The following is a 25284-nucleotide window of genomic DNA, read 5'->3' as shown; positions in this document are numbered from 1 at the left end:
TTTGATATTTCTTGATGAAAAGTCCATTCGGAACCACGGTACCACGCTAAAAGGTCTCGCTCGGCACCCAAATGGGGGTCGCTCGTCACCAGAAGGTTTTAACAGAGGAGTCAATTAAAAAAGTTTTGTTTTGGAGCTACCACTGAACATTACAGCTGGGATTCCCTGGGAAATACATCGCCTGTGTCCTCCTGAAATTGGTTGCACTGGGGAGAAAACATCATTGTGGGTTTAAAACCACAGATTCCCCAACATAAATGTTTTCACGGCATTAGTAGAAGAGCAAGAATTGTGAAAAGATTTACCCTTCCACCCTAATCAGAGTGTGTTTTGCAGGTGGAAGACGCGAGGTGCACCGCGCTGCCTTTTTGATAAGCTTAACACAAACCATGACCTCTGTGCCACCTAATAGTTAAATCAATGAAAACAACTTACCCAAAATCTTAAATACCGCACTAATTTGCCTCCTGCTGTCATGCTAAGTATGGTTGATAAACTCATGGTAGCTTTGGGTGTCCAGCAACTGCCTCCAGGCCTGCTGCTTTCTGTTCACATTATGGTAATAACGGTAGGCATAGTCATAAATCTCCGGGTGTCCATCTTTTCCATTCCAGCTAAGTTTCAGGGAGCTCCTGTAAAAACGTGAGGCGCATAAAGCAGAGAAACAGAAGTGTGCAGAGCGCTTCTCTTTCATTGACAACAATTACAAAAAGTTGCCACAAGTTGACCATGAAGTATGGCTAAAAGCTTTGAAAGTCATCATGTGGTCCCTTGAGCTTTGATTACTCTGTTACACAGCAGCCACATATGAAGACATGATTTTTTAATGTTAGTACTGTGATCTATCAACACAGTCACATATTTATTATTGTTAATTAGCTGATTAATAAGTACAGATGTGAAAGCATGATACACAGAATATAGAAAAGCATACATAACAGTATGAGATTAAACTGCTTTGATGGATTTAGATCACAGTGCTGATCTGGTGTATTCTCAACACATTGGGGGCTTTAGGCTGTAGATCCTATGTGCTGCTGTGAAGTCACTGGATTAAAGTCTGCCAGCAGTCCTGACTTTAACTGTCTACGCCTAGACTCTCTAGCTCCTCCCTTGGCTATATAACATGGAGTTAAACTGGACCTCCATCAGCCTAGTCCCCACTGAATCTTCTTGTTCCTCACCCCCACTCCTGAACATGAGGAATAGGATGCTGGCGCGCGGCGTTATCATTACGCACCTGTCTCTGTGGATTCTTTTCCTTCTCAACTCAGACGTGTGCGCCAGGAGGCAGCGAGTGGAAGATGAAGATGAGGATGAGGAGTCCTGGTTGGAGAGCGTGTCCAGAGCGACGTGCTCCTCGCGCTGCCTCAGTCTGCACAGCGTAGCGGCGCTCTCCTCCCCGCTGCAGGTAAGGACGCAGACGCATAGCGAGGTATTGTGTTCATATACCAGCAATAATCATAATTAGCACGTTAGAGGGCCAAGACATGACTTCAAAGTACATTTAGACAAATAAAGGAGCATGCTGACCAGAACCTCCCTCTGTTTCATTACTAACCACATCCACTTTATTGACTTCTTCCATAAATGCCTGAGTGCAGCAAATATTGGTTCCCATTCTTCTGAATGAAAGTATGACCTCAACCTCAAGGGACGTGAAGCTGACTAGAGTTTGGAAATCTCAATCTCAATAAACAGCATATATGTGGCTTCTTTGCAGCTAATTGGCAATGCCACTGTAAGTCAATTGAAAGCTTGATCTCTGCAGTTTGATTTCTATGCTCTCGTGAGTGGAATTAAACTAGCGGCTGAGTAGAAAGAAGCAATGTGCTCCACAGGGATATGTGTTTAAGGGTTAACAATGGTTGGTGTGAAGGCCATTGTTCTGTGCATTAAACACTAAAGGTAAAGCAGTAGTGGTGCTTTCATTTCAGGCGTAACATTTCGATGCACTTTCTATATTCACTTTGTTATCTTAGCAATAGTTATTATTTTATCTATTGAGTCTCAGGCCATAAAATACCAACCATGTGATTATAGATTGTTATTATTTATTATGTATTACTGCTATTGATTGTATGTTTTTTGTGTTGTTTTTTTCATAATGTGTCTTTGATGAGTGACTACTAAAAAGAGCCACTCTGATTAATGTGGATTCAATTTCAGAGTTTGAATATTAAATATAAAAGAATGTCAGTCCTATAATATCTCAAAAGACTGGCATTGCATCATTTATTACATATTTAACACTATTTACGTACTAAACTGTAAAATAAAGCGAAATGTAATCTAGTTTTACTTTTAATTTTCTTTTTAAATATATTGAATACATTTAGACATGAACCTTTTAGTCAAATGTTTGGCCCAACAGGGACCAGAGCAGACCATCAGGCATGTTAACCTGATTATATTGTTCATACAGATCTCTCCTCCTCTGTCAGTAACTATATCTCTCCACACACACACACACACACACACACACACACACACACACACACACAGATAATGCAGCAGTCCCCTTTTCGCTCCAGGCTTCAGAGTGATGGGGACAGCATTCCAGTCCACTCAGTTAAAGCGATGACAACTGCACAGAGTGATGGTCCTGTCCACAAACCAGAGAAATCAGACTCAATTATAAAGGCCAGTGCTGCTGTCTTGATATTCTTTGCCTTGTATCTCCACCCAACCAGGTATACTGCAGCTCTACCTCCCTGCTCCTTGATCCCAGACATGCAACATGGAAGATGTTACTCTCCATTCTCTGCCTTACACTTCTCAGCATTCTGCCAAATTGAGTCAGTGACGGTTTTGTGCAGCGCTGATGTCAAATCATAGGCTGCAGGAGTTTTTATACAAATGATGCTCCCATCAGGCTTTTCAGGGATGATACCAATCACAACATTATCATTCTGACTGATAACTGTGGTACAGGTGATCCATTTATACAGAAAGCTCCTCTATAACACACCCTGTTAATGTATGTGTTTTCATGGGGAAATACCTGAGATGTGTTCATTAAGCATAACATTTATACATTTCACAATATAGGAAAATATTTCTAAAATATCTTCAGTGCTTTCAGCTCTGACACCCAGACATTGATCAGTCTTTAATGAGTGAACTGTTCAAGGTTATCTGGAGTGTAACACTCGCAGCCATTACGCGCAGCAAGTCCGTTACTCACACACCACGTCTTCGACCATATATACTTAGTTTTTGCAATTTGCAAAGGCTAAAAATAAAGGGAAAATAATATAATATCAAAATATAAAGGGAGAAACACCTTTAGTGTGTCAGAATATCATTTGGTTACCGTGTGTCCATTTGGATCTCCAAATATCCTTTTAGAGCTCCGCCTGGATCTCTTCATGGAAGAAACACTGTAGAATGGTCATACTTTGTCCAATCTTCTTCAACTTTGAGGCAGTTATTCACTGATAGTGTAGTTACAGCCCTATACTGTCCTTTACCTGTACAGATACAGCCACAGGCAGTTATTTATACTGAAAGATACTTTTTATTTTAGGCCGACAAACATCTTCAATTTTTACTGACTTCAAAGGCCCACTGCTCTGTTTCTGTATGACCGACAGGTTTTCTGACACTTTTCCAAGGAACCTTAGGGGGTTTTCTTTCTAGCCTCAGTTGATGCATATAGTCAGAGTGATTCAGAAGCTACAGCCATTTTAATTTGGGTATGTCATTTTAGGCGGTTTTGCTCCAAAATAGGGGTGGAGTTGAACAGGTGCGTATTGCATGCAGGAGACCAAACTGTTTTTTAAAATATGTTTTTCACTGAATGTTTTTGAAAGGCTAGACACCAAGAAATATGGAGTGAAGCAAAAATATTTTGTTAGATAAAATGATGTTGTGAATCTTGCAAATGATGACATCTGTTTTCATGAACGTTGGACTTTACAAGGCTCTGGAGTTGTTGGAAACAATCCTACTGGAATAATAGGGCTAAAATATGTTTTCACATGTAATTATAGTCAGATCTATCGTGCTAGTGATATAATGAGCCTATCAATTTACCTGTTCACACAGGTGTTATGGAAAGTCAAAAGTGACATTAAACGCCTCTATTTTCACCTGATTTATGTTAAAAACGCCGCTGTTTAAGCCGATTTAAAGCAGTCAAACCTTCTGGTAATGATCCCCTCCTCCTGTTTCTTGTAGCCAGTAGTCCCAACGTTTCTCTAACCCATCGGTCAAAAGTAAAGCCAGACCAAAACAAAAATCTTTGTGAATGGCACAGTATTCAGAAGATGAAATAGTCATTTTCTTGATACTATAATCATCTTGCCTGCCTTCATTGATTTTTAAAATGGCCTCTTTTAATCATAGTCGTGTAAATACAACTATTGGGTTCTGTCACTGCACTGCAAGACGTGGACTCTTAGGCCGTATGATTGTCTTCATTCACTGCCAGATGATTGAGAATTGTACAGATCGGACTATCGCATATTGATTTGCCAGAGAAGACGATCACCTTACACTGTCTTTTAAGATGACTTGTATCACTCTCTTTTGTGAGGATGTAGCTACACATGAATGTCCCTGAAGATGATAAGGTATATGATTGCGTACTGCTTTAATTGTGGCTTTTGCAATCCGGAGGCCAGGGTTCAAAACGGACTTTTACTATTAATACGGTCTTCTTATTAGTTGTAATAGTTTGATTGATCCACTCAGCGGCTGTGAGCAAGTCCCGCCCCTTCCGGGATATGAAATATAGACAACGTAAAATATAATATTAAAATATGATACAATAAACTATGGGAATAATATAGTAGAATATCGTGCGTAAACGTATTGAAACATATTGAAGAATATATTCTTCAAACGTATTGAAGAATATGCATCAAGTGTAAATTCAACAGTAAATAGGTACTAAAACTACATTTTTCCTCAGGATATAAAAGGTCAAATGAAAAAGAGAAAAATAATTAATGAATTAATTCCCATTATCATAAGCAATTACATTTGTAATGAATAAGATTACCACCAGCTAATGGCCACACAGTGCACTCGGGGCACTGAGGGGTCTGGTTATAAGCCAGCCTGGCCTCAGGCTCTTGTGTGGTGGAGGTCGGTCTGCCAAGATGGATTTGGCAGTGAAAAGCCTGTTTGGGTGACATTTACTTGTTAAGTTAATTTGGTCTGTTTGGTGATTCTCACAACCGATAAAGACGGAGGCCCTAATTCATGATGCTACTCCCACGGCCGTCCGTCTCTGAAGCTGACGCCCGCTCTCCTTCCGGCGAAGTAGCCTCCCATCGGCAGAGGGTTGTAGTTCTTGTTACCATCTTGCTATCTTCCAAGCTACTGTAGCTGGCATATTTGTCAACTTTCATCATACCAAAGTGGACGTGGCTTCACCAACACTTTTGACTCAATCATACACCATCCTGCTGCCACAAATACTCACAGAAGCACAACGTTGTGAGGCGTTTTTAAAGATTTACTTGCATCAAACACAGAGTCCGCCTCCTTTTGTCCCACTGTAGTCCTACGGGTGCAGCTTGATCTGGGATGTCATGATGCAGCTCAACCGTCACCCTCTCGTTGCTGGGTTAGCCTGCAGTCTTATTTCATCCATCGTATTTTCCTGGAAGTAGGCTGGGTCATGGACTAGCCTCAGATCCTAGCTGGGTTAGTTTTTGCTTGAAAAAGTGACAAATCAACAGAAAAACACGGCTGCTGTGCCCCTCCACCGTCCAGTCTTCACAGATTCATCAGCTTCATCATTTCAATATCTTGCTTAAATATTGTTTCTCTTGTTCTGTAACGTTGTGACAGTTCCCTGCCATGTTACTTGTGTGTGTGAGTGTGTATGTGTGTGTCCCTTTAATGGCAGGTTCCCTGAGATTGCAAACTGGAGACACCTGGGCCTGGTGCTCCAGAATAAAGCTCCGCCTTCCTGGCAACACAGGCCCTCGCCGATCACCCCGTGGCTTGTCGCCACCTTTTGTAGTTAGACGTCTTGTTTATGTCTAATAAAACTCTTTGCTTTTTGGTCAACTGTCTGCGTCTCCCTGATTAGGTCATGGCTGTCAGAGCCAGGTCGTGACAAACGTAAAACAAAAACTCTCAGCTGAACATGTTCTTTAATAGTATAGATGGAATAAAGTATGAAGTAATGAATTTGTGTTTTAAAAAAATAAGAAATTATCTCAAATTCTCATGAGATGGGCTCATTCATATTTAAGTGATTATAGAGAAGATATAAATGGACCAGACTTGGATTTGATATCTGGACACTTTGCTGTCATAGTGAGGGTTAGGCTTTGACCTGTAACCTTCAGTAATGTGCAATCCCAGACCTCGTTCCCAACAGTATCTGATTACTCACATTCATTGTACTACAGATACATCCCTGTGCAGCTCTTGAGCTCACAGAGGCCTGAGGAGATGCTGGTTGAAGCTGGTTGCTGTGAGACAGCCCATCACTTTGGCTCGTGACCATTTGGCCCCGCGTCGTCCTCGCGGACCCTGGTGCTAATGAGTGCTTGTTAATCCTTCTGTCACTATCTCCACCAGGCAGACAGCCATTTGCAAGTGCCAGAGTTGATTATCGACACACACAGTCCACTTTAATTCAGCTCTTTGAAAGAGCTTAATACATCACTAGTGTGGCATTGGAGCCATGGAGGGACATTGTGTGTATTCACTGATACTGGTGTCTTACTTCAAAATGTATAATTGGCATCGAGCGTAGAGCAACGAGTCCTTTCAGTAGCGCTTGGCAGCCATTAGTAAACCTCAATTGTCCCTACAGCTGTGCTGAGATGTTTGACTGAGACCCACACATCCTTTTCATTTCCTCCTCTCAACTCACACTTTCAAACGTATAAGAGAACTTGTGAGTGATTTGCATGCCGTTTGTTCCCGTGGTCTTGTCTGTGGATGTTTAAAGGTCTGGAACACGTTCAAAGACCAGTTGGGCCTGTTTCCTCTCTGAGGAGTTTGTCTGGGCAGCCGATCAAACGGTGCCGAGCACCAACAGAACAGCATTTTGCACGGTCAGCAGAGAAGTTGTTCGCTCCATTATCTCTGGTTGGTCATGGAGGAGTGGTGTGCACCCACACACACACACACACACACACACACACAGCTTTACACTGCAGCCAAATAAACACGTCACGTTCTGTGACCTAAAAGAACAGCTTGGATCCCAAACCAATTCCAATTTGGTCCTAAATTCTGCAGCCAAGACAAAAATAACTGTTGTGTTCGCTACCAGTGGGGACTTAGGTGCTATCTCAAATCTCACTCAACCAAATCACAAAGTTCCCCCAAGTCAGCTTTATTTGCAGTGTAGTGGAATGGAATGCTTGATTTAAGCTTGAAATGGGGCGGAAAACTAACTGACGCCGGGCATGAGAGTGGGAACGTCTGTCTGGATTAGTGGACAGGTCCTCCTGTGGAGACGAGGGACGGGAGATCGGAGATGGCAGGGCGGGCACAGGGCTGTCAGACATGCTCCAAGGAGTCGTCACTGCATCGCAGGAAGAGTTATATGAAAAAAGACAGTAAACTTCAAAATAATAATACTGACCACAATAAAGTATATCTGTGGAATCTAATCAAAGTATGTTGGGTTAAAGCGAGGCATTCTCAATGACAATGTGATTGCCGAATGTGCAATAAAACAGACCCTATGTCTGGTATCACCGGTACCTTGCGGCTTATATGCTGTGACCATTGGTGTCCTGTATGTTTGTCCTTCACATGAGTTGTAAAGGCCTGGGGAGCTTTTCTCTTGCATTGGGATTGGCGACCTTCTCCCTCGATCTTGATGGCCTCTTAATCCACAATACTCTGTGAATTGTGAATGTAGCTCTCGAATGCATTTTGTAGTCCTTTCTGTCTACTTCTGTCTGGTTTTTCACACTTATTATTCCAAAAATTGCTATGTTCTCTCACTGACATTGTGAGACAAAGGTCCAATGGAACTAGCAAGTGTTCAGCCACAATCGCACACAGCCGACCTGCTCGTTAAATGCAACCAGCACCAGACTGTTGTATAATAACTATGTTTTTTCAGTGTCCTGAAATTGATGCACAGCCAAAGTATTTCTTCTTTCTTTTCCTTTAAGGGGCGATGCAGATGGACGAGTGATCCCTGCTGCCAAGGAGTCCTTGATATATCTCTATATAGCCTCCTGCTCAGGCTGGGAGAGGTTGTAGAGGTGGATGCTGGGGAGATGAGTGTCAGGCAGCATGGGGAGGCAGAGAGATTGCTTGCTATTTACTAAAAACAGCCGGTAGGTCATGGTACCACAGTCAGGTCGAGGATCTCTGGACAAGCAACCTGACTGGCGTCAGACTGAAGGCACATGGAATGACGGGAATAGAAACAGAAGCCCAATCAGTCCAGTGGGCGGCCCAAAACTACGTGAACATAGGGGGTAATTGATTACAAAGAAACTTAATTTACCTTGATGGTTACATGACAAAAGGAAGTGTACTGGAGCGGTCTTAGAGATGACCTTGCTGATCAAAGCTATGGAACTGCTCAATAACAACCATATCCAGAAACCTTCTCCTCCAGAGTCTATTTAAGCTAAAAGTGCCATGGACTGACCTTTCCAGGTGAGCATTGTGTGCAGCTGGGACTGAGGTCAGGGAGCCAATGGGCTGTGTCCCGTCTCCTGACGAGCCTGCTACTTTAACGGCGGATGAGGACAGGAGCCGAGGAAGTGCCCGCAATACGGTTAGCTGTCACTGGCGATACGGCCAGTTGCATTGCAGTAAACATTTCGACAAAATATAATATTTTCTACTAGAAATAAACATTGAAACCCTGGTCGGTGCTGCTGGGTTAAAGTAACAGTTGGATGATTTATTTTCCTCCCTGTCTGCCTGTCTTGTAGCGTGGGCTTATAGTGTCGCATTATATATTCGAGAGAAATAAAGTGAAAACAGGTCAGATATGACATGACCACTTCTCTGCTGAGAGCAAAATCAGCTTTTCACTGGAACAGTAAAGGTTCATCCCATGTTTTCAAACCTTAACGTGTGTATGGTGTTAATGGAGTGTCCTCCTGGGACATTGTCTCTTTAATAAGCGCTAGTTTGGATTTGGCACTCCTCCCCACTGTTTTTCACTGCAGCATGAAATTACAATCAGTGTACCGGGCTCTCCTGGGCTCCCCTGGGCTCCCACTCTGCTTACTGGTGCAGGATTCAGCTTTATGGTAAAGACGGCGATGCTGTTAATGGGTGACACGCTCCAGAAACAACCCGATGACGCAGGACGGCATTTATCAGCTTTCACTCACTTTTAGTGTGAATTTACATACACTATATGGATAATACAGCAAACAAATATTACTATGACAGGAATATGTTCCCTGGCAATGTGTTTTTCTTTACTGCACATCAGCTTTCAGTGAGTTTTGTGGTAACTAGTCAAACTGCTGGGTTTATCAGCTGGGTTGAGTTGTACTGAGAGGGGATTTGGACTCTTGACCTCCATAGTGCTGCATTTTAGTGTTTTCCCAGGGGGCGGAGAACATATAAATTCAATATAGAGTGTGTATATACTACTGCCTATATTTATCTAAATATACTGCCTATATATATATATAAAGCCTACATAAACATGTAGTGATAGATTAATCAGTTTATCAGTCAAAACAACCACCTCATCACCACATGAGAACAGAAAACAAAATTATAATATAACATTATATGGGATATAATGATAATAATACATTTGAACATACATGCAGGACTGCACACGCCCCCTCAAGCTTAAATCTTGTGTGTAAGCGAACAAAAGCTCATTTGATCAGCTACCAACACAGACTCATTCACCTCAGGGGTTAACTCACTTTGCAATAGTCTTGGTTTGAAAGTTATTGTGTGCTTGCCTCATGTGTGCTCTTTAGAACCAATTAGGTCAGATGGCCGTTTCACAAAGTGATGCACAGGATATTTCACAAAAAGCAAACTTTAAACAGCAAGATGACATACCTGGTTTGATCAATTCTCCGTCTGGTCAGTCCTTCAGGCTTTATTAATACAACTCAGTCTAAATGATCCTCAGCCTGCCGGGGGAGTTATTGTTACCTGTAATAGAGCTCTTTGGTTCAGTTTTCTCTGTGAAGAGAAGCTGAAGCTGAAGAAGCCAGTGAAAACATTTGACTCTTATTCAATAATCTAGAGAGATGGATTCACCTCGCTGCTTTCCCTTCCACAGTGCCTGGAGCCCTGCAAAGATTCCTGGGAGATGAAGAGGAAAAGCAATTGCAGAGAGCTGTGTGAGGTACAGTGCACTGCTGTATGCTGTCTGTGCACTAGGAGTGAGAGTATGGTTCATTATGTGGAACTATGGACTTGACTGAAAGACCGTAGGCAACAGGAGATGGAGGTCTAATACAAACACCTCAACAGGAATCGACAATCAAACTTTATTTATGTGCTGTCATTAGTTCAGATCAGGAGTTGAGGAAAAACAGATTGTGTGAACCAGCAGCAGTTTGTTCAGAACCCACTCTTAGTAACACATGGTGACGAGAGGACTGATGATGCTAACCGGTCTCCCTCCGACCATCTAGTGGCTGTTTCCGAAGAAGCACTGGGAGTGTGTGACCAGCTGTGAGTTCCTTCAGACAGCGTTGGCAGTGAAGCAGGGCCGCTGTCCACCACCACAACGAGCCAGCGGCTTCGCGGCGGCCTGCGTGGAGAGTTGTGATCGTGACCGAGAGTGCTCGGCTCAGAAGAAATGCTGCTCCAATGGCTGTGGCCACACCTGCCAGTCCCCCAAAGACCCCTACAAGGGTGAGTAGAGCCATAGGAAACATTCTGCTACAGTTATGTAAGGAGCTAGTGTGGAGAAAGGACATGTTATACATCTTGCAGGGTAGATTTTACAGTGTATATGCTGAGTCGTACATTCAGCGATATGCAGAGACTGACAGTGTACCTTTTGATCAAATTCCCCTCCAATGTCTACAGAAACTGAATCATTGGAACAGTGGAAAGACTAATGGTCTTAGTGAGTTTTATTTAGTTTCCGTCGAGTTTGAATGAAGTGTGTTTTATAATGAGTTGCATACAATGCATCGTACTGATCTGACATCCACATAAAAGGTGGCGAATATTCCCGTGTACTTAAAGAACGAAAAGATAAATGAGGTAAGTCCAGGTGGAACAAACATGAGGTCTGAGTCAGCCCTACTTCGGCCTTTATTGTCGGCAGAGGGATCAAAGAGAGCTCAGGAAGAAGAGAACTGTGAGCTGGCTCCAGTATGTTCAGGCCCCACTGATGGTAGCACACATGATAGGAGAGGACTGATGTGGGGAAATTCATTTTGTCTTCTCACACCGTGGCACTGAGTAAAGCTGTAAATCCCCACAACCCCGAGGGACGCTGGCTGACCTGACTGAGAGCTGGATGTCCCCCTGCTAGGACACAGAATTACAGTAGATGGTGCATGAGGGACATAGAATAAGACTTTCAGTTAGCTGACTCCAATCTGATATAGGCCTTTCTTACAAAACATTCTGATTTCTGCTCACCTCTGAACCACAATCGTACACCATGTATCAGGGTTTCTCAAACCTATGAGGGCCAGGGACACCTTACTGGGGAGAATGTTCTCCAAAGACCCGCTCTTAACAGCAACAACGATGCTCTTACAAACATTTGTACTCTTGCCACTGAAACTATTTGTATTCCGACACGTTTCAACCGAAATAGTTTCTCAGTGATGAACAGAAACACATATTTATTTATTTGAATCATGTTAATACCGTGGGATGAAGTGATGAGGGTCGTGGGATGAAGGGATATAGGGTAAAGGAATGAGGAGGGTAAAGAGGGTCCTGCATTGATGGATGGAGGAGAGCCTTGATGGACCGCTGACGTCCGGTGGCTGGTGGGAACTGGGGGTCTCTTTGGAAGAGAGAAAGAGGGAGGAAGAAATATAGAAAGCAAAAGGGGTTGGGGGATATGGATGTTATAGCTGAGTCAAGAGGAAGTCAATGGGTCAGTTGTGCTTAAATACTTTGTATGGAGGAAGAGATGGAGGAAGAGGAAAGGGGCATGGTCCTCTTTCCAGAACTTAAGTTTATAAAACTTAATTTGCTGTGTATCACACTCATATCAGGGTTTCTATTGGCCCAAATCTAACGTGGGTTGGAGCAGTGGACACCGTATGCTTGTTTCTGCAGATATGCACTTTTTAATGATACAGCACAATTGTACCCTTTATTGCCAGACAGACTCTCACTTTGGGAATCACTGCCAAACATCCTCATAGTGGAATCATTTTACTATGATAAACATTCTGTGCTGTCTGTTAAATTAAGGATGATAAATGAGGTCCAAGCAGCATCACATCACCATGAAAAAGCAAAAAGTATATGTATCAAAAACAAAACGTCCCCTCGCTTTGATTCTGGTTCTGGTGGATGTGTGTTTCATGTTTGTCTCGTGCTCCGCTGAAGCCGAGGAAGGAGCTGGGCTTTGTAGAGCTCTCGTCCGGTCAGCTGGAGGTGCGCTGGTCCTCCCGTTTCAACATCTCAGCTGAGCCGGTGGTCTACGTCCTGCAGAGGAGGTGGAACTTTGGCATCCAGCCCAGTGAGGACACTGCCACCTCCTGGCAGGTGGTTGCACAGGTTAGTGGTGTCTGCCGTTATATCACATCCAAATCTGAGGACATATTTGAGGACTCACAACTGCTCTCATTATATTGCAGTTCCTGAATGGCCAAACTAAAAATAATTGGTGTGTCGGTCCTGATATATGACTCCGAGGTTTTGCTCTTGAAGACTTTTAGCTATAAAAACTGAGTTCAGAAGACTCATAAATCTCTGGGACTGAGGCACAAATGGAATTAAAAATGCCTGTTGACTGCAGTGTGCCTTGTAATTGTGCTTTAATGGCATTCGACTGAGAACACTATTGCTTTAAATGAGTATTTTAATTGAGGGTAAAAGGTAGTTATGCTGCACTGATGAACAGAGAAGACCTCAGTCGTCTGTGTATATATATATATATATATATATATATATATATATATATATATATATATATAATTGCCCCATTGAAAGATGAAGGTGACACACCTGGCTTTTGATGAAAGACACAGTAACACTGCAGTGGAAATACATTTCCCACAATATTTATTTTGATTGTGGGAAATAGATTTTATTTCCAAATGTAACAAATTTCAGAAAAGCATTTTTTTCCAAACATCACACGCTCTCAGTTTTCTTTAACCAAAGACTCCGTCTGATTGCTTCCAGACCACAGAGCAGGGAGCAAGGCTGTCTGACACCCGGCCAGGTCGCTGGTACCAGTTCAGAGTGGCAGCTGTCAACACCCATGGGACCAGAGGTTTCACCACGCCCAGCAGACACATCCACTCCAGCAGAGGTCAGGCTGTCTGTGTGTGTGTGTGTGTGTGTGTGTGAGTGTGTGTGAGAGGGTGTTTATTTCTTCTTCAGCCACTATAGTTATGAAAGTAAGTATTCTGAAGCCTCATTCTACAGACTCCAGAGCAATACTTTTTTTGTCTTATATCACACTTCATTACTTTATCAATCAATTTGTTCCTAGTGGCTTCACATCATTGTTTCAGGTTTATGTTTTATTCAGTGATTTCAAAGAAAAAGCCTTTAAGTTTTAATAAATAGATACAATGTTTGCCATAGGTCGTAATTTATAAGTATATATATGTAAAATATGAAAGTTTACTCCTCCTTTGTGCATTTACCTATAAAAGGCTGCAACATGTGTCAATTCCCGCTCGTTACATTCATACAATCTTTTTGAAATACACTCCCGTCTTCACAGGCCTGCATGACGTGTGGAATGTAACTCTTAGCTGTAATATCAGGTCACATCCTGAGAGCCTGCTTGCCAAACATCATGTGACCAAACAATCATTCATCAGAATTATGAAGTCTGAACTAATTTGAAAAACATTTTACTTGTTTCAAAGTGAAATGATGTACTTTCACTGAAATTGCAACATTATTTATACTACAGAGCCGTCCACCATTGTATGTTATGAACGTTGTTGTCTATACCGCATGGCATTGTGGGATATTCATGCCAGTTTAATACTAAGGTTTAGAATGTACTAAAACAATTCACATACACATAGCCTGTTAGTATAGAATTTCACATGCAACTAGTAGTAGTTACATGCAATACATAGCCATATATACGATTCATATTAGATATTGTATATGTATATACCATATTTCATTCATATTTATGATCCTTACTAATAATCTATTTATATTTTTGCTATGTAATATTACTCAGTGATTGCAAGTGTATGACAATAAACAACACCCCCCCCCCCCTCAGACCCCGGCAATCCTCCGGCTCCCTCTGAGCTGAGAGTGGCCAACATGAGCTTCGCCCCGGGCAGGGCGGTGTCGGCCTGGCTCCAGTGGAGCGTGCCCACTGACCTCGATGTCCCCGTCCACCACTACAAGGTCAGCTGGAGCTGGACTGCAGTTGGGAATCCTTCTGCTTCATCCCTGACCAAGAGGGGGAAGACAGTCAGAGAGGTGAGGACTGACACGTATATTGCAGTGCTCTGAAAATGTCACTGCTTACGTCTAGCCTTCATCTTCTGCTAACATCATGTGTGTGCCATGTCTTATAGATCAGGGCACATATGACTAAATCCCCTCATGCTTCAATTCTATTTTTCAACAACTCAAGGAGTGAGAGTATTTTCTTCCAACCAGTTTATATTCTTGGAAAGACGAATGAAAAAATGGACCAAATCAACTCAATGTCATAGTTAATAAGATACTGTCAGGAAGTCTTGTATTGCTTCATTTTCTTTCACCGTAGCCACCAGATGATACACAAAAGCATCATTACCACGATATTGTGCTTTTGCTCCCAGGAGACAAAGTATTAATATCTGCTTTACACGATATCATTCTGCTATAGGAGGAAAACTCTCTAGCCTGTTTGAATATCAGTTTAATGGGGGAGATTGTGTTGAATGCTGAGTCGATATAAAACAAACATAAAACAACATTTTGACGGAGGTGTTGTTTTAAAGCTGTGTGAGGGCTCTGTGGATCTGTTGGCTCTGTATGCAATAATTCTTCAGTACAGCATGATGTAAGTTATGGTCCATTTAGAGTCACATGACCATAAAGCAGGGTATGCTTTAGGGCGGGGCTACACAGTGATTGACAGGTCTCTACCACGGTGTTGTCCGGAACCTTTTGGTCTCCGAAAAATGTCTTATCTGGTATTCAGTTCTACGTTAAGACGTTCATGTCATTGTTTGTCATGTGAATGAATTCATTTTTTTATGCAGTGTTTGTGTGCGTCTGTGTGTGTGTGTGTGTGTGTGTGCAGACCCAGGTGGAGCTGGACAGCATGCGGTCAAACAGGAGCTACAGTGTGGAGGTCCAGGCTGTGTCCTATTGGGGACAAACTCAACTGAAAGGACCCCGTGCCGTCCTCCACTTCCCCACACAGCGCAGTAAGTCTTTATACATGATTAGAAAGGAGACTTTGGCATTTGGAATATCAGCTTTATGACCTTGTTATAATGTGAAAGAAAATAACTTATCTTTGTGTCTGCTGCAAGGATTAATGCTTCTTTCTCACATGTTCTATAATACAACAGGTTGAAGTGGTCAGCATTCCTGCAGTAAAGGTTTCCTTTTGGTTATGAAAATGCATTTGTATGATCTTTAAATTTGATCAAACACTCTCTATGGTGCTTTGAAAAAAAAAAGAGCACATTTGGGAGAGACTTTCTCCCGCTGGGATGTTACATCTCTGATCCGCCGTATCTCAGAGCTTCACACAACATTCAAATTCTACACACAAACTTATGAGCGTGACGTAGCAAAACATTTTTTTTAAACTTTAAATCAAAATGTAAAGGTCTTCCTTTCTTAAAATAAAAAAATAGGAATGTTTTAGAACATTTGGTAGTTACTTAAGATATCTCTACAATGTCATGGCCTAATTAACATTAAAGGTTGGCATACATATTCATGGTCCCCAGAAGATTATTTGATCTTGACAAAGGGTCTCACAAGTCTTGAATAGAATACCAGCAATTATGTTTGCTATTCGACATCTCCAAATGACAAATCCTATTCGTTTTTTTTTTTCGTTTAAAATGTCCATTTCAACACAAAAATACCTGAAATGAATGAATAAATATGCATGAATTCATACAGAAGGAGATTGAGAAGAGAAGAGAGGAGCTCAGCGTGTGAGGAGCATTAACTTGTCTGGCTGTACCTGTGACACACACACCATGAAAAGGACCATTAGTGTGTGGATATGCATGGGAATGAGGTATGATGCAATCATTGCTGAGCCTTGAGTTTGTCTGTGTGTGTGTGTGTGTAGAAGAGCAAACATCCTTTACCACATACTGTATCCCCGGGGGGTTATTCAAACATTTTGTTTGCACAACAACTCAAGAATAATGGAGGTATAGTCCTAACTATAAACCTGAGCCAGTCCTAACTATAAACCTGAGCCAGCCCTAACTATAAACCTGAGCCAGCCCTAACTATAAACCTGAGCCAGCCCTAACTATAAACCTGAGCTAGCCCTAACTATAAACCTGAGCCAGCCCTAACTATAAACCTGAGCCAGTCCTAACTATAAACCTGAGACAGCCATAACTATAAACCTGAGCCAGCCATAACTATAAACCTGAGCCAGTCCTAACTATAAACCTGAGCCAGTCCTAACTATAAACCTGAGCCAGCCCTAACTATAAACCTGAGCCAGCCCTAACTATAAACCTGAGCCAGCCATAACTATAAACCTGAGCCACTAATCTAGTCCAGAAATAACAAATGCATGAACTTATTTCTCTGCATCGCTTTGAGACAGGACGTGCCTGATTTTTGAAAAGTTACGTAGGTGAAAAAACAGGTCCTAGAAACTTGTTTTATCTGAGAGTCAAAGGACATTAAACACATGCCAATATATTGACAAAGCAATTCATGGCAATGTGTCATTGTGGTTAGATATGTATCTCAGAAAGGTTAGATTCTTGTGTTTAGAATATCCAGGTGGCTCCATGTCCCATGTAAATATCACATCCCGAATGTGGTCAGAACGGAGACTGGGATATTAGTGAGCATGTAAGATGACTCAGAGAGCTCGCATTGAGTTTAAACAGAGCCTGGACCGCGAGTGATGGAAGGACTTCAGCTCTCTATGAGTTCCAGTTTCTGTCTCGTATTTTGACTAAAGGTTCTTCTCATGCTTTTAATCCTTACTCAGTCCATTATTGTAAATTCAATAAATTGGAGTATTCATTACTCAAAATTAGTCATGTGTTGCTTTAACAGGCCACCCCCCCCCCATGCAGTTTAATTCCATTGTGTCTGTTTTATAGTCACCAGCACTGTTCCAAGAAACCCCACAGCTGCCAGTCTGGATGTGGGGACTCCATTCTACCAGGATGGACAGCTCCGGGTTCATGTGTACTGGCAAAGCAGCACGGGTATGTACGCTTTGTACGGATGTGTGTCATCCAGAAGAATGAGGCAGTTAGTCTTCCTCTGACATACACAGTAAAGACTCCTACCTGTAAGTTGTATAAAAAACATCTGTAATGCTGCAGCACAAAGGCACTTTGTTTGAAGATGACAGTGAGATGTTCAGTATGTCTATCAATTCAATTCATTTGTATTGCTCAGTAAGTTTTCCTCTGAGGGCTTTACTATCTGTACAACATACTCCATCACTCTCCCTGGATGAGAAGATGTGCAGTAGATGTCATGTGGACAGAAAACATAATGAAATTACAACATAGGGAATCAAAAATCAAATGTTATGTAATGTTTGCGTAAAATGGATTGATTTCTTAATTCAGATACTGTATCTGCTTGTTACAATGTTGTATTGAACCTGTAAGATGTTTACACTGGGTGGAATATACTAGAGGCACAGCTGGTCCACCGCTTCAGTTTAGACTGAAATATCTCAGCAACTGTTGGATGGATCGCAATGAAATTATCTACAGACATTCATGATCCACAGACATGAATCATATTGACTTTTACTCCAGTGCTAGCATGACATTTGACATTTGTTAAAGGCTGCCTTGACTTTCATCATTACATCAAGTGGAAATATTCCAAATATCTTTTGTCGTTTTGGACAGAAATTCAGCCTGAGGTTACCCAGCCGGGGCTGTTGGTTTCAATACTGGAGTAGAAGAGCAATATTCTTCACTTCCACCTGTAATTGAAGTGGGAATATCTGTGTGCTGCTGGACAATAACATCGGGTGCTTCATTTGATCATTTAAGTAAGAGTGAAATAAAAGATTAAAAAACTGAAAATTCTGTTTTGTTTCTGGCAAAAGACAGAAGAAGCACATTCAGCGTCAGACACCTGTATACATGTTTGACTTGTATTAATGTCAAATAATTAGTTGTAAATTAAAGCAACTTGGGGGAATATAAATTAGTTTGGTTTGTTATGCTATCATGCTACCAGGATCAGTGTCAACTTCCTCTGTGTGTTGAATAGAGAAAAGTCTGGGAAGGGTTAGGGTTAGGGAAGCTTTACTTTAGAGAAAAAACGTCCTCGTCAGAAGTTTAGATGTGGGAATACGACTGTGCTGTGGATTTATCAGACGGAGAAGAATCGACTTTCAGGCTCGTCCTTTAAGTACAGCTATTCGTTGCTGTAGACAGGCTGAACAAGAACGGTGTTGTTTTCATAAATTCCTCAGCTGAATTCTACAGAATCCGGTGGGGACCAGAGTATTGTGGACACAACCAGACCCATGGAGAAGACCAGAACACAGGTGACTTATTCAAATAAAACAGCACTGTCACTGTGAACATCCATGTCAAATATATTTATATAAACATCTATATTGTACTTGCAGGACACATAGCAGACTTCATGGACACATTTGTAAATCTTGTTGTGGCCGAGCGAGCGTATGCATTCTTGATGGATGACGTCTTATTTGCTGTAGAAAGTGACTCAGCCATCAGTGCAATCAGCCTTTTAGCTTTGTTTCTACAAGAGCTACAGGTTGACAGAGGATGTGATGCATGTAGAGAGCAGATCTTGTGATCATTTACTGTCTTTGTCTGATCTAGGAGAGCTTTGTCAGCCTGCACGGCTTGCTCTTCTCCTGTAAGTATAAAGTCCTTCTGCAGCTGGTCAGCAAGAAGAGTCATCCTCTGTCACAAAGCGCCAGCTTCTTCACTCCTCCCTGTGCCGCCATCCAGGCCAAGAGTCCCAAACCCATCGCCTGCCCCGGAGAAACAGATGAGATAACCGGAAACGTAGGTATTATAAAAATATGCAATGTGGTGATTCTAGCTTTCAAGTCAAACTGATGCATCGTATTATGTTATGTTTGCTTGTTCTCTTAGCCGTATTTGCCTGCAGGTCATTTCTTCAAATTTGGCACAAACCTCGACTTGCACTTAAGGTTGAATTGATTGGAATTTGGTTGACCTCACAAAACACGTTTTGGGCCATATCTTAAGAATTCATATGATAATTATGACAATTTCACACACATTTCTAATAGGATCCAATGATGAAGTGATGACATTTTGCACAGACATGGATGTAAACTGCAACATGACTGGTTGGCAGAGGCATACAACAAAGTTGTAGCTTCCTCTTGGATGCTTGCACATGCGTGAGCAAACAGTCCACAAACAGTCCAGAACACAGACAAATAAGAAAACATAGGATAATACAGGCAAAGGGCAGTTTGAGAGGGATACCTTTTGTATAAGCATATATATACTGTATACTGTATATATACTGTATATAGCTATCTGGGGGGGAACTTGAGGGTGGGCGCTATGGCTCTGCAATGACGTTGTTAGTCGGGAGGCTGTCATCAATAATTCCAAAATACTTAACCTTTCACTTTAGCCATTTACAGCTACAGAAGATACAGCATACCTTCACAGCTCCACTCATTCTGGAACCTTCTTAACTGAGCTTAACATACAGACACACAGCACTGACACATGTTCTGTGCGTGATAGCGTATTTACCAAATACTCAACTCAACAAAAGTCAGCCCACTCACTGCATCTGAAATAAAAGAATATAAATACTTTATCCAAAACTAAAGCTATGCAGGTCTGAGTCACAGCTTGGGAGCCAATGGCCTGAAACACAAGGTCAGCTTGACTCGCTAGTGCCAGCTATCAAAATAAAGTACATGTGCAATGTTAGTTTGTACTCACAAATCACAAGTCCCTGAAGTATGTGCAGGAGAAAGGTGTAAAGGCAGTGGGTGACAGTGCTCTGGCTGGCAGCAACGGTTCGGAGCGAAGCTGTAGCAGCAGCCTGGAGGCATTTCATTCTTGCGGATCCAAGCAGAGTTTCCTGGACCTCTCTGTCAAATGAGAACAAATATATAATGCTATAATATTAAAATGAGTCCCGTTACAAAAGAAACCTGCAGGTATTAATATCTTCATTTGACCCCTGGCTGTACTTCCTCCAGCAGTATGCCCTCAGAAAGTCCTGGTGAAGGCTGCCAATCTGACAGCGTCCTTTGAAGTTTCGGGCGGTAACGTGACGGCCATCTTCAGCTGGGATTTGTCCACAGCCCCGCCCCACCAGCAGCTGACAGGTTACCAGGTGACCTGTGCGGAGGTCATCTCAACCAACCGCCACAACATTGACAAAGTGTCCCAATCCCAGATCCTACCCCCGGTCAGTGCTTTCATAAACTGTGTTAGTATCAATCTAGAGTTTGGCTAAGGTTTGCCTGTGCGTACAGAGCAAAGGGGCATACCTACTACTATGAGTTATGCATAAATTAGAGACAGGTCCTCATTCTTTTCTTAGAATTTTAGGGGAGTTGCTAACTTATTTTGCAGGTATGTGTCAGGGAATGTGACAAGGAGGGTGTCCTGCAAGGGTCTACTTAAAACAAACACAACTCAAATGGACAATCGATCGCAAACAAAAGTAGTGCACAGATGTGCGGCATGTGTGCTTTGGAGGTGTTGAGGGTGCAAACACAGAAGATGATGATGTTGGGTGGATGTGAGCCATAGGAAAAAGAGACAGAGTGAGCACTTGGGCCAACTTTTATAGCCTGGAAGGCATACAGCAGGGGTGTCAAACTCATTTTCACTCCGGGCCACATCAGCATCATGGTTTCCCTCAAAGGGCCGGTTGTAACTGTAAGACTGTGTAAATGTAACTACTCCTAACATATTGTTAAATAACTGTCTCTGCTTTTGATTATTGTTTATTCAAGTGTAAAAATATTGTACATGCAGTTATATAAATGAAAAATGATATTTAAGCACATTTCTGTTATAATAACATAAATCATTTTAATTTAGGGTTAAGAAACCCACATTACTCTATCAAAGATCAAACTTTTAAAGAAAATAACAAAGACAAATATCATCAAACACAAGTTATTACATTAACTTTGTTCAAAGCTATTTTTGTCACCTCTCTGCATCACTAATATCCCTCCCTGCCGTCGTCCCGTGCATGGCAGCTACATCCAAGAGCTCCTCACTGAGAGTCAGGTCTGCCTTGAGCCTCTTACAAACATTGATAGATGATGTATCTCGTCTCTTAGCTAGCTGTGTTGTTAGTTCCTGAACTCGGTCTGCGATGGTGTTTCTTCACAAACTGACATTTGTAAAAGTCTGTATCTGGTCGGAGCACACCTGCTCACATACCTTTAGCGTGCACTGGGCTGTAGCTTCTGTAAATATATTCTGCTGTGATTGCAGTCTGCCTTTTAATTCTTGGACAATTTTATGTTTTTCTTGGAGGCTAAATTTAGCTCTGTGTTTGGTGTCAAAATGCCGACGTGAATTGTATCCTTCATCACCGACACGCATCATAACACAGAAGACAGACCCGTTTTTCTCCTTGAAGCACAGACATGTATTCGCTTTCCCATCTTAAATTACATCTTCTTCCCTCTGCATCAATGTTTCTCTTCGTGGACATTTTGGGATTATTTGTCATCTTTTTCAACTCAATCACTCTTTACGGGCTGTTGCCTCTCCTGTTCACCTGTTGTGATAGTTTTAATGTCAGTACACAGACAACATGCTATCTCATAATTTCAACTTTCTATCTCATAATTTCGACCATTGGGATACTTTTATTTTCAAGTCTAACTTAATTTTTTTTCCAAAATTAAAAAAAACAAAACTTTTTTTTCTTTTTTGCTGGCGGATTCGCGGGCCACATAAAATGACGTGGCGGGCCGGATTCGGCCCGCGGGCCTTGAGTTTGACACCTGTGGCATATAGTATATGAAATATAATGATTCCAAAAAACATTCACTGAGGTTAAAAGGGAGATTGCGAGGACATTTGCCCTATAATGTGTACCACTTGACATAATTCTTACTGGGACACTTCCCAGAAATATATTATTGATGACATGTAGTGTTAAAGCGCTTTTAAATGTTGGAAGACTAGAAAAACTTACTTATTTTCTGAATATTTCAACTTGACTTGTTGTAGGCCAACTGCTTAAAGAAACAAAGGATTGCCTGGCCAGAGTCATACTACTTTATGCAGATGGTTTCAAAGATGATTTAGAACTTTGTTTGGGGAAACTATAATTGAAAAGATGAGTTTTGAAATTACAAAACATGAATATTAAATTTACTTGACTGGTAAAAATGACATTGAATGTTAAAATTTACATTAAATGTTGGTTGGTTGAAGTTGCCCTCCCTGTGTCTGTCAGCTTTAATGCAGATTCAGGTTTGTATCTGGACCCAGATCGCAGTGTCACTAGGGTCCTATATACTTGAGTCTTCAACGTCCCTACAATTTGACATACCGTGAGGATTTTAAAATGTGTCTTCTGATTCATCCTCCTCTCTTTCAGGATGGTAATATTCTGGTGGTGGCTGTACAAGCTGGAGGTCAAGGCCGTTACAACAGAGGGGGAAGGTCCTGCAATTAGCCGGTCCTTCCTGACACCCGCACACCAAAGCACCCTGAAGCACAGTAAGACATGACAGATATGAAAGATAAAAGACTGTTTGCAGAGACAGAAGGATTCTTTGTTTTTCAAGATCAGGTTTGAATGAATCAGAATCAGAACCAGCTTTATTTAGCCAAGTATGCATGCACATCTCACAATGTACTTACAAAGAAGTACAAATAACAGCTAGGGACAATGGCAACACAGCTGTACAGATACAGGTAAAGGATGGGGTTTGTTCATAGTGGAAAACAGGCGTAAATATAAGCATTAGTTATATATAAAAAGCACCAATGACCAAAAATATAATAGGAAATAAAACGTCTATGTACAAATCAAATGTTCTGTAAGTTGTAAAGAAAATAGTGCAAAGAAATAAATACTCAATGGATATACATTCTACTGTGTGTAGGATTTATATTGACAGTGACAGATAATATGTCCATATTATCTGTGCATATGTCCATACTGCTGCAATTAAAAAAAAATTAAATTGATAACGTCAGCGGTGTATATTTTGCTGTTAAAGGTTCATTGACAGTGTATGACTGATGTTAAGTGTTCATCAGATTGATGGTCCGTGGGGGAAAAACTGTTCTTGTGTGGTTGTTTTGGCGTACAGTGTTCTTTAGCGCCTCCCAGAGGCGATACGTTCAAACAGGTTGTGGCCAGCGTGGGACGAGCCTGCAGTGATGTTTTCTGCCTGAGTCCCGGATGCAGAGCAGGCCAACACCAACAATTTTCTGTACAGTCATGACTGTCCTTTGTAGTCTGTTCCTGTCCTTTTTGGTGGCCGATCCAAACCACACAGTGATGGATGTGCAGAGAACAAACTCATTATTGCAGTGTATAATTTTGTGAGCAGCTCCTGAGGCAAACTTCCTGATGTCCTCAAAAAATGTAAGGTGTTACAGTGCCAGTGAGTTTATTCAGGGCTGTAGCTGCATCTTCAAAACATTCCAGTCCTTTCAGTCAAAGCAGGCCTGTAGCTCCAACTTTGCCTCATTAGTCCATCTCACAGTCTTGACCACAGGCTTAGCAGAATTTAGTTTCTGCCTGGAGGTCGGGAGAAGATGAACCAGACAGTGATCAGAGAGTCCCAAAGCAGCATGGGGAAAAGAAAAACAGGCATCCTTTAATGTTGTAAAGCATTGGTCCTGTGTGTTATTATCCATGGTTTAATATGCTGTCTGTTTGGAAGTTCATTGCTGAGGTTTGATCTGTCAAAGGCCCCAAGAACATAAGCAGGGAGTCAGGATGTTTGTGTTCCACGGTAGTAATCTGGTCAGTGTGGTAACCCCTCACAAACACAGGCCTGAGGTGGTAAGGAGGTAAACACCAACCAGAATGAACGAGGAAAACACCCACAGGGAATACAACGGTTTGCAGTTGTATTCCCACTGCATGAGTGCTCTCATGCAGTGGCTATGAGAGCACTGCATGTTTTCTTCAACACTGTGACATCTGTACACCAACCTTTGCTTATGTAGAAGCTGATTATACCTTGTTGAGGAGTTGGAAGCCCGGCAGATGGAGTGAAGTGTCACCAAGCCAGGTTTCAGTGATGCACAGGGCGGCGAATCTACAAAAGTTAGTCTTTGCTCTGTTGAGGAGCAGCAGCTCATTGGCCAGACAACAGACATTCACCAGATGAATTGACGGGAGCGCAGTTCGAGAAAAATAATATAAACCATATCTCGTCCTTATAAGAAAAGATCAGTATCTCGTAATCACGAGAAAAGTATGGTTGGTATGTCTAGCTTGATCGATAGATATAATTCGGTGTCATCTGCATACTTGTGTACCCTGTATGTACCCTAAACAGAAAACATCATACATTTCTTTGAATAGTAATGACATATAGTTTTTTACTAATACATGCCTTGTCTCTCCTCCTTCAGGACACAGGCTGAGGAAGCATCACCAGAAACTCCCAATCATTGAGAGGCACTGATGCCCAGACAATCAATCAGTCTGCATGAACCAAGTCTCTCAAACTCAGGATGATGAGGGATCCACAGAACAGTGATCAGTAATGACAAGTGCAGCCTCGGGTTCATGATAGAGATGAATTCTCCATCGCTCACATTTGAATCTCTCCCTGCGATATCTTACAGTGGACTGGGCTGTTATTGATGAAGCTGCTACACATACTGTAGAATTTCCATATCAAAGAAACCATTCCTGACATGATTGGCAGCCTCTTGCCCTCTACACTTTATGCCACAGTGTGAGCCAACACAATAACTGCCGAAATACCTAACCCAGGCTGCCAATCATCAACCACTAGTCTCACTGATTTATACTAATAACATAGAGATATAC

General features: G+C 41.9%; 1 protein-coding gene across 1 annotated transcript; it reads left to right on the top strand.

Moving 5' to 3' along the window:
* Positions 1-1210: 1210 nt before the first annotated feature.
* On the top strand, positions 1211-25175 carry LOC116386126 (anosmin-1). The gene is given in 15 exon segments (XM_075447374.1): positions 1211-1411; positions 10178-10279; positions 10572-10794; positions 12452-12636; positions 13267-13396; positions 14339-14544; positions 15359-15485; positions 17379-17486; positions 18725-18770; positions 18772-18799; positions 19104-19270; positions 20478-20694; positions 22861-22880; positions 22882-22982; positions 24861-25175. Coding segments are annotated over 15 exon segments (1914 nt in total). The 3' UTR covers positions 24914-25175.
* The last annotated feature ends 109 nt before the right edge of the window (positions 25176-25284 follow it).

This window comes from Anarrhichthys ocellatus, unplaced genomic scaffold (genome assembly GCF_004355925.1).
Source record: "Anarrhichthys ocellatus isolate YVR2014 unplaced genomic scaffold, GSC_Weel_1.0 scaffold12, whole genome shotgun sequence".
Taxonomy (NCBI): Eukaryota; Metazoa; Chordata; class Actinopteri; order Perciformes; family Anarhichadidae; genus Anarrhichthys; species Anarrhichthys ocellatus.
The sequence above is the reverse complement of the archived record's forward strand: the minus strand, read 5'-3'. Positions and strand labels throughout refer to the sequence as shown.